Source organism: Panulirus ornatus, chromosome 31 (assembly GCF_036320965.1).
Source record: "Panulirus ornatus isolate Po-2019 chromosome 31, ASM3632096v1, whole genome shotgun sequence".
In the NCBI taxonomy this organism is placed as follows: domain Eukaryota; kingdom Metazoa; phylum Arthropoda; class Malacostraca; order Decapoda; family Palinuridae; genus Panulirus; species Panulirus ornatus.
Window position 1 is genome coordinate 4085347 of NC_092254.1, and position 14320 is coordinate 4099666.

The window sequence follows — 14320 nt, forward strand, 5'->3', positions numbered from 1 at the left end:
ACCCATTATTAATCCTGCTACATTAACCTATAAAAACATGACAGTTTCAAACCTACCATATCAAAATAGCACAAACAACACATAGTACCATAACCTACTTTGTCGCTACACTACCTTATCAAAGATTTGTAAATTCTAAGTAAAGAAAATACTTTCAGACAAAAAATTGATTACATCAGTGTCACCTTGAAAATGAGCATAGAGGTGATGCGAGGCATGAGGTGAAAGACAGAGGGGTGACTTTTCCCATTCTCCATGGGCATCCTTTCCCCATTCCCCAGACTGTGGGTGATGGCAGTGAGTTCCTGGGATGTCTTCCCCACCCAGAACAGGTGGCCGTGCATCCGGCCTCCTGCAGCTCTCATCTCCACCCACATCATCCCCATCACTGTCACAAGAGAAAAAAAATTATGATACAGCTTTATAAAAGAGAGTACACTAAATCAAACCATAAAACTTTCATTTTACAAAAGCAGGCATACACTAAATTAACCATAAAACCTGGAACTGTGTGCTACATCAAGCCATAAAATAATCGTTTTGTATAAGCAAGCATATGCTGAACTAAATAAAAAGTAAATGCTTTATAAATGCGATCATATATTCAATCATATCACTTAACAATCACTTTACAAACTTTAGCAAAAGCTGGATCAAACTAGAAAAAACTGTCTATTAAATGTGAACATATACTCATTCATATGACTAGACAGTCTCTTTAAAATTTTTCACATACATAGGATCAAACCACTAAACAATAACTCTAACAACATGAACATATACTCAAATGCATCACAAAACACAATCTCAGTCAAAAGGGTATGGAAAAAAGAATTCTACCACGGTATGCCCTGCATGTCACTGAAGGGAAGTAAGAGAGGCAGGAGAATGGGGGCTAGAAACTTTCCCTTTCGTGTATTTCAATTTATGAAGGACATAAGAAACTGCTATATGAGGTTTGCTCATCCCCTCATTCACTTAGGATTGGGTATCTAAATGTGTGCGGATGTAACTAAGATGAGAAGAAAGATATGTAGTATGTTTCAGGAAATGAACCTGGACGCTTTGGTTTTGAGTCAAACAATAGTTCAAGGGCAAAGGTGAAGAATTGTTTGGGAGGTGTGGTGAGAGGAACAGGCTCATGTTTAGACTACAACTACCCATGCTGTATCTGGGAGGTGTAGTTAGAGGATCAAGCTGATGTCTCGACTATGACTACACGTGTTGTCTGGGGGGGTGTAGTGAGATGAACAGACTAATGTTTAGGCTCAGACTACCTGTGCTGTGTCTGGGGAGTGTGGTGAGAGGAACAGGCCGATGTTTGGGGGGCAGTGGAAGGATCCCCAGCCTGCCCCCCAGGCTGGACTCCTGGGGAGGTTTCGGCCACAGTGCTGCTCATCTGGCCAACACCTTGGTGCTTGTGCCGCTGCTGCCGCTGCTGCTGCTGCCGCTGCACTGTCTCGCTTCACACCGCCAACACACCATCCCGACGCCTCAAACCTGAGGAGAAAAATGTATTCAACTTTGCATTAAAAGTTCATATGCATACCAAGTTATAAAATGGCTTTCAAAAGTCTCAATGATATCAGTTCAAAATCAAAATAATTCCTAATCAAGCTAATATCAATTCTATTTGTCCATTTTTCAGTAATATGGGGGATGCAAAAAATGAGCCTGAAACAAATCTCATCTGTTAAATTTCTTAGGAGAAACTGTTTGCTTAATGTACCACCACTTAGCACAGCATTTTCTCAGAACAGAAAATACTGGACAAATACAAGGACAAATGAGAGCTTGGGTAGCCACGCATCAGTAAACCCATAAATATACATATTTTTTTTCATACTTGATGGGCATTTCTCACATCAGAGGTAGCACCAAGAAGAGACAAAGAAAGGTCCCATCCACTCTCATCCATTCTCTAGCTGTCATGTGTAATGCACCAAACTACTGCTCCTTATTAACATCCAGGCCCTGCACACCTTTTCACAGTTTATGCCAGATGCTTCTTATGCTCTGGTTCAGCCCACTGACAGCATGTCGACCCCAGTGTACCACATCATTCACTTAACTGTATCCCGTGCATGCCTTTCAACCTAATGAATGTTCAGGCCATGATCACTCAAAACCTTTATCACGACATCATTCCATCTTCAATTGCTTCCCAATTCTCTTTGTTCTCCCCACTTCTGAAACATACATCCTCTTTCTCAACATCTCCTCATTCAAATGTCCAAACCAATGCTGCACAACCTCTTCTGCTCTCTAACCACATTCTTTTGATTACCACACATCTCTTACCCTTACAATACTTACCCGATAAACCTCCTCATACTACATATAGTCCTCAATCATTTACTTTCCAACACATCCATCCTCCTCTACACAACCCTATCTATAGCCCATTCCTTGCATCCATTTAACATCACTGGGCTACTATTCCCTCAAACATACCCATTTTTTGGCTTTCCAGATAATATTCTCTCGTTCCAAACATTCTTAAGTGATCCCTTCCCCCAGCCTATGACTTAACTTATGCATTCATGATTCCATTCGCTGCCATGTCCACTCCCAAATATTTAAAACACTTCACTTCTCACTCGAATCTACCACCAGTGCTGTATCATCGGCAAGCAACAACTGACTCACTTCCCAGACCCTCTCATCCCCGCAGACTGCATACTCACTCTCTCCAAAACTCTCACATATGCCTCCCTCCATACTTGATCCATAAATAAACTGAACACCCATGAAATGTTATTTATTCATTTATTTATTATACTTAACTGCCATCTCTCGCAATAGCAAGGTAGCACAAGGAAACAGACGAGAAATGGCCAAACCCACCCACATACACATGTATATACATAAACACCCACACATGCACATATACATACATATACATTTCAACATATACATACACAGACATTTTTTTTTTTTTTTTTTTTTTATACTTTGTCGCTGTCTCCCGCGTTTGCGAGGTAGCGCAAGGAAACAGACGAAAGAAATGGCCCAACCCCCCCCATACACATGTACATACACACGTCCACACACGCAAATATACATACCTACACAGCTTTCCATGGTTTACCCCAGACGCTTCACATGCCTTGATTCAATCCACTGACAGCACGTCAACCCCTGTATACCACATCGCTCCAATTCACTCTATTCCTTGCCCTCCTTTCACCCTCCTGCATGTTCAGGCCCCGATCACACAAAATCCTTTTCACTCCATCTTTCCACCTCCAATTTGGTCTCCCTCTTCTCCTCGTTCCCTTCACCTCCGACACATATATCCTCTTGGTCAATCTTTCCTCACTCATTCTCTCCATGTGCCCAAACCATTTCAAAACACCCTCTTCTGCTCTCTCAACCACGCTCTTTTTATTTCCACACATCTCTCTTACCCTTACGTTACTTACTCGATCAAACCACCTCACACCACACATTGTCCTCAAACATCTCATTTCCAGCACATCCATCCTCCTGCGCACAACTCTATCCATAGCCCACGCCTCGCAACCATACAACATTGTTGGAACTACTATTCCTTCAAACATACCCATTTTTGCTTTCCAGGATAATGTTCTCGACTTCCACACATTTTATTTATATTTGTTTTGCTTTGTCGCTGTCTCCTGCGTTAGCGAGGTAACGCAAGGAAACAGACGAAAGAATGGCCCAACCCAACCACATACACATCCACACATGCAAATATACATACCTAGACATCTTAACGTATGCATATATATACACACACAGACATATACATATATACACATGTACATAATTCATACTGTCTACCTTTATTCATTCCCATCGCCACCTCCCATCGCCACCATGGAAGCGGAAGTGGATCATAGGGTGGGGGAGGGGGCGAAAATTCTGGGGGCCTTGAAGAATGTGTGGAAGTCGAGAACATTATCTCGGAAAGCAAAAATGGCTATGTTTGAAGGAATAGTGGTTCCAACAATGTTGTATGGTTGCGAGGCGTGGGCTATGGATAGAGTTGTGCGCAGGAGGATGGATGTGCTGGAAATGAGATGTTTGAGGACAATGTGTGGTGTGAGGTGGTTTGATCGAGTGAGTAACGTAAGGGTAAGAGAGATGTGTGGAAATAAAAAGAGCGTGGTTGAGAGAGCAGAAGAGGGTGTTTTGAAGTGGTTTGGGCACATGGAGAGAATGAGTGAGGAAAGATTGACCAAGAGGATATATGTGTCGGAGGTGGAGGGAACGAGGAGAAGAGGGAGACCAAATTGGAGGTGGAAAGATGGAGTGAAAAAGATTTTGTGTGATCGGGGCCTGAACATGCAGGAGGGTGAAAGGAGGGCAAGGAATAGAGTGAATTGGAGCGATGTGGTATACCGGGGTTGACGTGCTGTCAGTGGATTGAATCAAGGCATGTGAAGCGTCTGGGGTAAACCATGGAAAGCTGTGCAGGTATGTATATTTGCGTGTGTGGATGTATGTATATACATGTGTATGGGGGGGGGTTGGGCCATTTCTTTCGTCTGTTTCCTTGCGCTACCTCGCAAACGCGGGAGACAGCGACAAAGTATAATAAAAATAAAAATAAAAAAAATCGCCACCTCGCCTCTCATGTAATAACAACCCCCTCTCCCCTCATGTGTGCGAGGCAGTGCTAGGAAAAGACAAAAAAGGCCCCATTCATTCACACTCAGTCTCTAGCTGTCATGTAATAATGCACCAAAACCACAGCTCCCTTTCCACATCCAGGCCCCATAGAACTTTCCATGGTTTACCCCAGATGCTTCACATGCCCTGGTTCAATCCATTGACGGCACATCGGCCCCGGTATACCACATCGTTCCAATTCACTCTATTCCTTACACGCCTTTCACCCCCCTGCATGTTCAGGCCCCGATCACTCAAAATCTTTTTCACTCCATCTTTCCACCTCCAATTTGGTCTCCCACTTCTCCTTGTTCTCTCTACCTTTGACACATATACCCTCTTTGTCAATCTTTCCTCACTCATTCTATCCATGTGACCAAACCATTTCAACACACCCTCTTCTGCTCTCTCAACCACACTCTTTTTATTACCACACATCTCTCTTACCCTTTCATTACTTACTTGATCAAACCCCCTCACACCACATGTTGTCCTCAAACATTTCATTTCCAACACATCCACACTCCTCCACACAACCCTGCATATAGCCCTTGCCTCGCAACCATTCAACATTGATGGAACCACTATTCCTTCAAACATACCCATTTTTGCTCTCAGAGATAACGTTCTCACCTTAAACACATTCTTCAATGCTCCCAACTATCTATTTATATGCCCATTCCCTCTGGGAACTCCCATCCAGGGGGTGGCCACAGCAAAGGAGTCTCCATTTATCCCTTTCCATACATGCTTCCTTTGCACATTACATTCCATGCATTCTTCCATCATTTCTCTCCTTCCATTACTCTTCCACTCTATTTCCTCACATCACTGGTGGTCTTCTCACAGCAAGCCCTTTAATCATACTGTCACACAATCTCTCTCTAAACTCACCATCTTGCATTCTTCCCACATGCTCAACACATCAAATTATTACGTTTCACCTATGCTACCATCCCACAATTCATTCACTTAGCATTCCTGCCACATCAAATCTTTCATTTCTTTCTTCATTCCATCCAGTCATACCAAATCCTCCTCTAAAATAGCTCCTTTCCACAGCCTGGATTCTTGACCTCAATCACTGATTCCATGTCCATGTTTTGGCTGCATAAGTCAGGGTCAGGAAAATTAAGCTGTCAAAAAATCCTCTCTTTACTTCCATACCTACACCTCTAACCTTCACTAATTTAATATTGCTATATAACAATATGGCAATAAGCACTTGGCATTTGAAGAGATCTTTCAAAAAGCAATTAAAGTCCCTTGATAATACAATATGTTAGGAGAGCTGCAAACCTATGCATATACACACTACTCATTCAGTATCATCTTGAAGCAGCTATAACAGGTGAGCAAATAGTATACAGAGAATCTGCTGGTTCAATCTTTGAGTGTTATGTTGCCAAACAAAGAATACCCAAATAAACTTTAATGTGTAACTTAAATACTAAATGATGCATTCACTTAAATATTTGGTGTCACTTATATGTCATTTTAGTACCTAAAGTAAATCATCTACAAGCATCATCACACAACATAGTTTACTTTAAATAACCAGTCTCAGTGATGAGGTACATTTCTTATATACACATTCTTTGTAAACTATCACAAACAACTATTGGTGCCAGTACTTGATTGTTCTCACCTGTAATACCAAGTTTTACTTTCAATCCTTAAGCAGTAAGATTTAAGAAAAAAAATAATAATAACAACAATAATAATAATAGCAATGATAATAATAATTATCACTAGAAATCACCCAAGCATGGCGAGTTCGGCCATTCCGCAACAACTCAGCGATCGATGACCAACAGAGCGACGCTAAGCAGTTACAGCGGAATGGGAGGAACAATGTTTAACCCATCCCCTTACCCATCATAGAGCAGCTGCGATGGTCGGGCGTGGCTGGGCCTACACAATAACAATGTCCAACTCAGTGGGCAGGAAGGGTGATGTGATTTGCCAGGCTGGCTACAGGCCCAACTCCTCCAACCAGATCCTCTTATTTACTACACTCCCACACGTAAGAGATCGGGCCTAGTCTGGGGACACCTTATGTGCGTCACTTGTGTGCGTCACCCTAGCACTGTGGACGCCCAGCCGAGGGGAGCAGCGGCCCAGCCCTCTCCCCCCATCCCCTCCTCCTCCTAACAACAACAAACGCTTTTTCCTTGCCTCTCCTCCCAATCCCCCCGACTCTAAGTGCGCATGTAAACCCCCGATCGATGCGGACCGTATCAGCGGTGGTCAGAGCGCGTCTAACCCCCACCCCCCCCAGCTTCCTCGCACCAACTTCCTCCCAGCCATCACCGGACATATGGCATATCGATCCCAGGATTGCCAACTATTCAGCATTAAATATTTCTGATAATGTACAAAATTGCTTTCATCTACTTATATGTTTAATCAAAGTTTCCCAAACTGAAAGTAACACATTCTCAAAAAAAAAAAAAAATCTTGGGGAAAAATACCGTATCTATATATATAGACATGTCAGTATGAAGATGGTATTGGGGGTTGTGAGGTGGGGAGGGGTGGGGGGTAGTGGGTTTTGTGTGTGTGCGTGTGTTTGGGGGGGGGGGGGGGGGGTACAGCTGTTTGAGTGGCAAGAGAGTATGACTGAGTATGTAAGATTAAGTTCTATATCAGGAGGTTATCCCCTGCCTGAGGCCACTGCACCATTTTGAAATTCTCAACTTCAAAACTTCTCAATATAACAAACCAAATATGCTTCCAATACCACACAAACTTCTGCCAATAATTTGTAATACCATAAGTTCCTCCACTAATCACTATATTCTGCCAGTTCCAAACACTCCTACATCACAAAGGATAATAATATTCCTTAAATATAAGCAGTACTTAATATGGCAAAACCACAAGAGATGACAAAAATATTTAACTTTATCATACCTTTAAATGGTCCTATGATCCTACCTGCAAATAGTAGTCAGAATATGCCAAACACACACAGTGCACCTGTCAAAGTAACACACACACATACACACACCACATAACTAGCCTGCCTGGCTGAGAGGCCACTATAACCATATTTGGGGTAGAAAGTAAGACTCTTTACTTCACAATGGGTCTGTAACAGTTAATGAACACACTATGAACCCAAGATATCTGGAGGGTCCTAGCCCACTGGACAACATAAAAGATCCAAAATATGTAAACACCGGCAAAAGCCTACCCATGGTTACCTGTTATTAACTTGTAACAATAGCATCATCTGTTGCTCCCTACCTGCCTCTAAACCCCCCCCCCATCTCACCTTCTTTGCCTCCCTTTTTCCCCTGATTCCCTACCTGCATTCCTGCCTATCTACTTCCCTGCCCATATGCCTATCTCTTCACCTATATGAATTCTCATTCAATAATCATCCCTATTAACCTTCTTACCTACCCCCTTTTATCACTATCTCTTAACCCATATCTATGTTAAAGTCTACCTTCATCTCTACCTGCCTACCCACATGACTACCTTAGTCTACCTTCACCTCCACCTATCAACCTGTATGCTACCCTCATCTCTACCTACCAACCTGTGTGACTACCTCAGTTTACCTTCAATTATACCCACCTACCTGTATTTGTAACACAGAATCTACCTTCACCTCTATCTGACCTACCCATGAGACTACCTCAGTCTACCCTCACCTTCACCTACCTATCTGAATGTGTAATTCAAAGTTTACCTTCACCTCTATCTGACCTACTGAAGAGACTACCTCAGTCTACCTTCACTTCTACCTCCCAAACTGATTAACTACCTCACTCTACCTTCACCTCTCTACCCATCTATCTGTATATTTACCTCAAACTCTACCTTCACGTTCATCTGCCTACCTGTGAGAGAACTTAAGTCAAACATCACCTCCACCCACATATCTGTATGTTTACCTCAAAATCTACCTTCACCTCTATCTGCCTTCCTGTGAACCACCTACCTCAGTCTACATTCACCACTATTTACCCACCCATATGCCTATCTCAAAGTTTACCTTCACCTTTACCTCCCTACCTGTATGACTATCTCAGTCTATCTTCATATCTGCTTGCTCATGTGTCTACCTCATTGCCTTTCTTCATCACTACCTATCCAACCATATGTCTACCTCATGGTCTACCTTCACCTTTATCAACCCAACCTGTATAACTACCTCAATCTACCTTCACCTCTACCTACTTATTCTGTATGACTACCGCAGTCTACCTTCATCTTTACTTACCCAATCTCTATAAATACCACAGCACACCTTCACACCAACTTACTAGCCTGCATGTATACCTTACTCTACCTTCACTTCTACCTGCTTACCTGTATGACTGCCTTAGTAAACCTTAACCTAACCACATATATATCTACCTCATAGTCTACCTTCATCTCTACCTTAGCCAACCTTCACTCTACATGACTACCTGTGTCTACCTTCATCTCTTACTACGTACCTGTAAGTCTACCTCAGTCAACCTTCACCTTTACCAACCTATCTGCATTACTACCTCAGTCAACCTTCACCTCTACCTACCTACCTACCTACCTACATGTCTACCTTTAATCACTCCTTACATGTCAAACTTTACCTCTACTTTACTATCTGCATGTCTACCTCAGTCTACCTTCACCTACCTACATGTCTACCTTTAATCACTCCTTACATGTCAAACTTCACCTCTACTTTACTATCTGCATGTCTACCTCAGTCTACCTTCATCTCTACCTATCTAACAGTATGACTACCTCCCAGTCTACTTACCTGTATGTCTACAATCACCTCTACCTACCCATCTATTTGTCTGCCTCACAATCTACCTATCCATCTGGGTGACTGCCTCACAGTCCACCTTCATCCTCTACCTATCCACTTGTATGACTACAGTCTAACTTCACCTCTACCTACCCACTTGTATGACTACAGTCTAACTTCACCTCCACCTACTCACTTGTATGAGTAAAGTCTAACCTCACCTCTACCTACCCACTTGTAAGACTACAGTCTAACTTCACCTCTACCTAACCACCTGTATGACTACAGTCTAACTTCATCTCTAGCTACCTACTTGTATGACTACAGTCTAACTTCACCTCAACCTACACATCTGTATGACTACAGTCTAACTTCACCTCTACCTACATATCTGTATGACTACAGTCTAACTTCACCTCTACCTACCTACTTGCATGACTAAAGTCTAACTTCACCTTTACCTCCCTATCTGTATGGTGACAGTCTAACTTCACCTCTACCTACCTACCTGTGTCTACCTCAGTCTACCTTTATCTCTACCTTACCTGGTGACCTTGTAAAGTCTTCAGAGGTCTTCTGTTTGTGAAAGAATTAGCACCTTAATTAATATCATTTTTTTTCTTCCCTTGTCCTGAGGGTCCACAGGCTCCAACCTGCAAATTTTTTGCATGAAGCAACCAAGGTTTTGTTGTGTTTGTTGAAGGTTAATTCATTAGATTTTATTACTCCAAGGTCTTTCTAATAGCTCAACAATCTATGATAGTGTCAGAGTTTGTCCAGTATTCTTTGTGGCTTTTGATTTCTTCAATTTCCTCATACCAGAAAAGCATGTTGTCTTCAGATGCCCACTTAAAGATTCAATTCATGTCTCTCTGCAACCTTTCAGCATCCTCTACTGATGTGATTTTCATATGTATTCTTGTATCACTTTCAGAGAATCATATGAAGCTGTGGCTCATGTTTGTGTCAGTGTCAGATATAAAAATGAGGAACTACAGGGGTGCAAGTATAGTTCCTTGAGAGACTGGGCTTTTTACTGTGGACATACTAAAGATGGCATAGTTTACAATTATATGATGTAATCAATTAGTTAAAAAGTTGTACAGTCATTGCTAATTTTTCCAGTTATTCCCATCATTTGCATTTCAAGTGCTATGATACCAAGGTTACAGCTGTTAAAAACTTTTGCAAACTGTGCAAATCATGTCAGCATTTTCTTTGTTTTCAAGAACTTCAACAATACTATTGTAATGGTCATGCAACTGAGAAATGTAAGAACTTTCTGCACTGAAACCATAAAGGGGATGATATCTCAGACACAGTAAGCATGAAATGTGGAAGAGCTACCAATGTAGAGAAGAAAGATATGAAACATTAGGTTATGAATGTGGAAGGCAGTAGAAGTGCAAAAACAGAGAGATTAGACATATGGTATGGATGTGAAAAGGTGGGAAGGATTCTATCTGAGGAGGAATTTGGGATTAGTGAGAAACTCACAAGGCTCTGCAGGATGTCCAGTTGACCGATCACGATGTGACTGAGGCACACACAGGTCTGACCTCAGTTATGTCCATTGTTGCACGGTTACACACAAAGAGAGGAACAGCTGACCTACGCCTCCTTAGAGGCCCAGCGTTTAGTATTGTACTTTATGAGACACACACTCAGTCAGTTAGGATGCCATGATGCTTGTAAGTTCTCTTGCTGCATGTGATACACTAACATCTGCAAAGTATGAGTGGTTAGCAACTATATTTTTCATAAGTCATGATTTCAAACACCTACATAACAGTAAACACATCCTATATTAAAATATTTCAAACAACTATATGATAGTCAACACATTCTATACATAAAACATTTCAAATAGCTATATGATTTTCAACACATCATATATATATATATACATATATATATATATATATATATATATATATATATATATATATATATATATATATATATATATATATATATATATATCCCTGGGGATAGGGGAGAAAGAATACTTCCCACGTATTCCCTGCGTGTCGTAGAAGGCGACTAAAAGGGAAGGGAGCGGGGGGCTGGAAATCCTCCCCTCTCTTTTTTTTTTTTTTTTTTTTTTTTTTTTTTCCCAAAAGAAGGAACAGAGAAGAGGTCCAGGTGAGGACATTCCCTCAAAGGCCCAGTCCTCTGTTCTTAACGCTACCTCGCTATCGCGGGAAATAGCGAATAGTATGAAAAAAAAAAAAAAAAATATATATATATATATATATATATATATATATATATATTTTTTTTCATACTATTTGCCATTTCCCGCGTTAGCGAGGTAGCGTTAAGAACAGAGAACTGGGCCTTAGAGGGAAATCCTCACCTGACCCCCTTCTCTGTTCCTTCTTTTGGAAAAATTAAAAAAAAACAAGAAAGGGGAGGATTTCCAGCCACCCGCTCCCTCCCCTTTTAGTCGCCTTGTACGACACGCAGGGAATACGTGGGAAGTATTCTTTCTCCCCTATCCCCAGGGATAAATATATATATATATATATATATATATATATATATATATATATATATATATATATATATATATATATTTTTTGCTTTGTCGCTGTCTCCTGCGTTTGCGAGGTAGCGCAAGGAAACAGACGAAAGAAATGGCCCAACCCACCCCCACACACATGTATATACGTACGGTGTTTTGGTCGAGGTGGTGTGCAAAGTGAGAGGGTTAGGGAAAATGATTTGGTAAACAGAGAAGAGGTAGTAAAAGCTTTGCAGAAGATGAAAGCCGGCAAGGCAGCAGGTTTGGATGGTATTGCAGTGGAATTTATTAAAAAAGGGGGTGACTATTATTGACTGGTTGGTAAGGTTATTTAATGTATGTATGACTCATGGTGAGGTGCCTGAGGATTGGCGGAATGCGTGCATAGTGCCATTGTACAAAGGCAAAGGGGATAAGAGTGAGTGCTCAAATTACAGAGGTATAAGTTTGTTGAGTATTCCTGGTAAATTATATGGGAGGGTATTGATTGAGAGGGTGAAGGCATGTACAGAGCATCAGATTGGGGAAGAGCAGTGTGGTTTCAGAAGTGGTAGAGGATGTGTGGATCAGGTGTTTGCTTTGAAGAATGTATGTGAGAAATACTTAGAAAAGCAAATGGATTTGTATGTAGCATTTATGGATCTGGAGAAGGCATATGATAGAGTTGATAGAGATGCTCTGTGGAAGGTATTAAGAATATATGGTGTGGGAGGCAAGTTGTTAGAAGCAATGAAAAGTTTTTATCGAGGATGTAAGGCATGTGTACGTGTAGGAAGAGAGGAAAGTGATTGGTTCTCAGTGAATGTAGGTTTGCGGCAGGGGTGTGTGATGTCTCCATGGTTGTTTAATTTGTTTATGGATGGGGTTGTTAGGAGGTGAATGCAAGAGTTTGGGAAAGAGGGGCAAGTATGAAGTCTGTTGTGGATGAGAGAGCTTGGGAAGTGAGTCAGTTGTTGTTCGCTGATGATACAGCACTGGTGGCTGATTCATGTGAGAAACTGCAGAAGCTGGTGACTGAGTTTGGTAAAGTGTGTGAAAGAAGAAAGTTAAGAGTAAATGTGAATAAGAGCAAGGTTATTAGGTACAGTAGGGTTGAGGGTCAAGTCAATTGGGAGGTAAGTTTGAATGGAGAAAAACTGGAGGAAGTAAAGTGTTTTAGATATCTGGGAGTGGATCTGGCAGCGGGTGGAACCATGGAAGCGGAAGTGAATCATAGGGTGGGGGAGGGGGCGAAAATTCTGGGAGCCTTGAAGAATGTGTGGAAGTCGAGAACATTATCTCGGAAAGCAAAAATGGGTATGTTTGAAGGAATAGTGGTTCCAACAATGTTGTATGGTTGCGAGGCGTGGGCTATGGATAGAGTTGTGCGCAGGAGGGTGGATGTGCTGGAAATGAGATGTTTGAGGACAATGTGTGGTGTGAGGTGGTTTGATGGAGTAAGTAACGTAAGGGTAAGAGAGATGTGTGGAAATAAAAAGAGCGTGGTTGAGAGAGCAGAAGAGGGTGTTTTGAAATGGTTTGGGCACATGGAGGGAACGAGGAGAAGTGGGAGACCAAATTGGAGGTGGAAAGATGGAGTGAAAAAGATTTTGTGTGATCGGGGCCTGAACATGCAGGAGGGTGAAAGGAGGGCAAGGAATAGAGTGAATTGGATCGATGTGGTATACCGGGGTTGACGTGCTGTCAGTGGATTGAATCAGGGCATGTGAAGCGTCTGGGGTAAACCATGGAAAGCTGTGTAGGTATGTATATTTGCGTGTGTGGACGTGTATGTATATACATGTGTATGGGGGTGGGTTAGGCCATTTCTTTCGTCTGTTTCCTTGCGCTACCTCGCAAACGCGGGAGACAGCGACAAAGCAAAAAAAAAAAAAATATATATATATATATATATATATATATATTTCATTTTTTTATTTATTTTGCTTTGTCGCTGTCTCCCGCGTTTGCGAGGTAGCACAAGGAAACAGACGAAAGAAATGGCCCAACCCACCCCCATACACAATGTATACACACACACGTACACACACGCAAATATACATACCTATACATCTCAATGTACACATATATATACATACACAGACACATACATATATACCCATGCACACAATTCACACTGTCTGCCCCCATTCACTCCCATCGCCACCTCGCCACACATGGAATACCTTCCCCCTCCCCCCCCTCATGTGTGCGAGGTAGCACTAGGAAAAGACAACAAAGGCCCCATTCGTTCACTCTCTAGCTGCCACGCAATAATGCCTGAAACCGCAGCTTCCTTTCCACATCCAGGCCCCACACAACTTTCCATGGTTTACCCCAGACGCTTCACATGCCCTGATTCAATCCACTGACAGCACGTCAACCCCGGTATACCACATCGATCCAATTCACTCTATTCC

The 14320-nt window shown here is 41.9% G+C and overlaps 1 protein-coding gene across 5 annotated transcripts in view; it reads right to left on the bottom strand.

The window, feature by feature from the left end:
- LOC139758727 (uncharacterized) overlaps positions 1-14320 on the bottom strand; it is a 139748-nt gene that overhangs the window by 111687 nt on the left and 13741 nt on the right. For 4 of the 5 annotated variants that reach the window (XM_071680430.1, XM_071680433.1, XM_071680429.1 and 1 more), the window contains exons 2-4: positions 10892-11119; positions 1278-1500; positions 186-388 (exon numbers count right to left, since the gene is read on the bottom strand). In XM_071680430.1, coding sequence (XP_071536531.1) covers positions 186-388; positions 1278-1399 — 325 coding nt within the window. In that variant the 5' untranslated portion in view covers positions 1400-1500; positions 10892-11119. Of the gene's footprint in view, positions 1-185; positions 389-1277; positions 1501-6513; positions 6796-10891; positions 11120-14320 lie in introns of those variants that run through there. The other variant, XM_071680431.1, reaches the window with a different exon arrangement.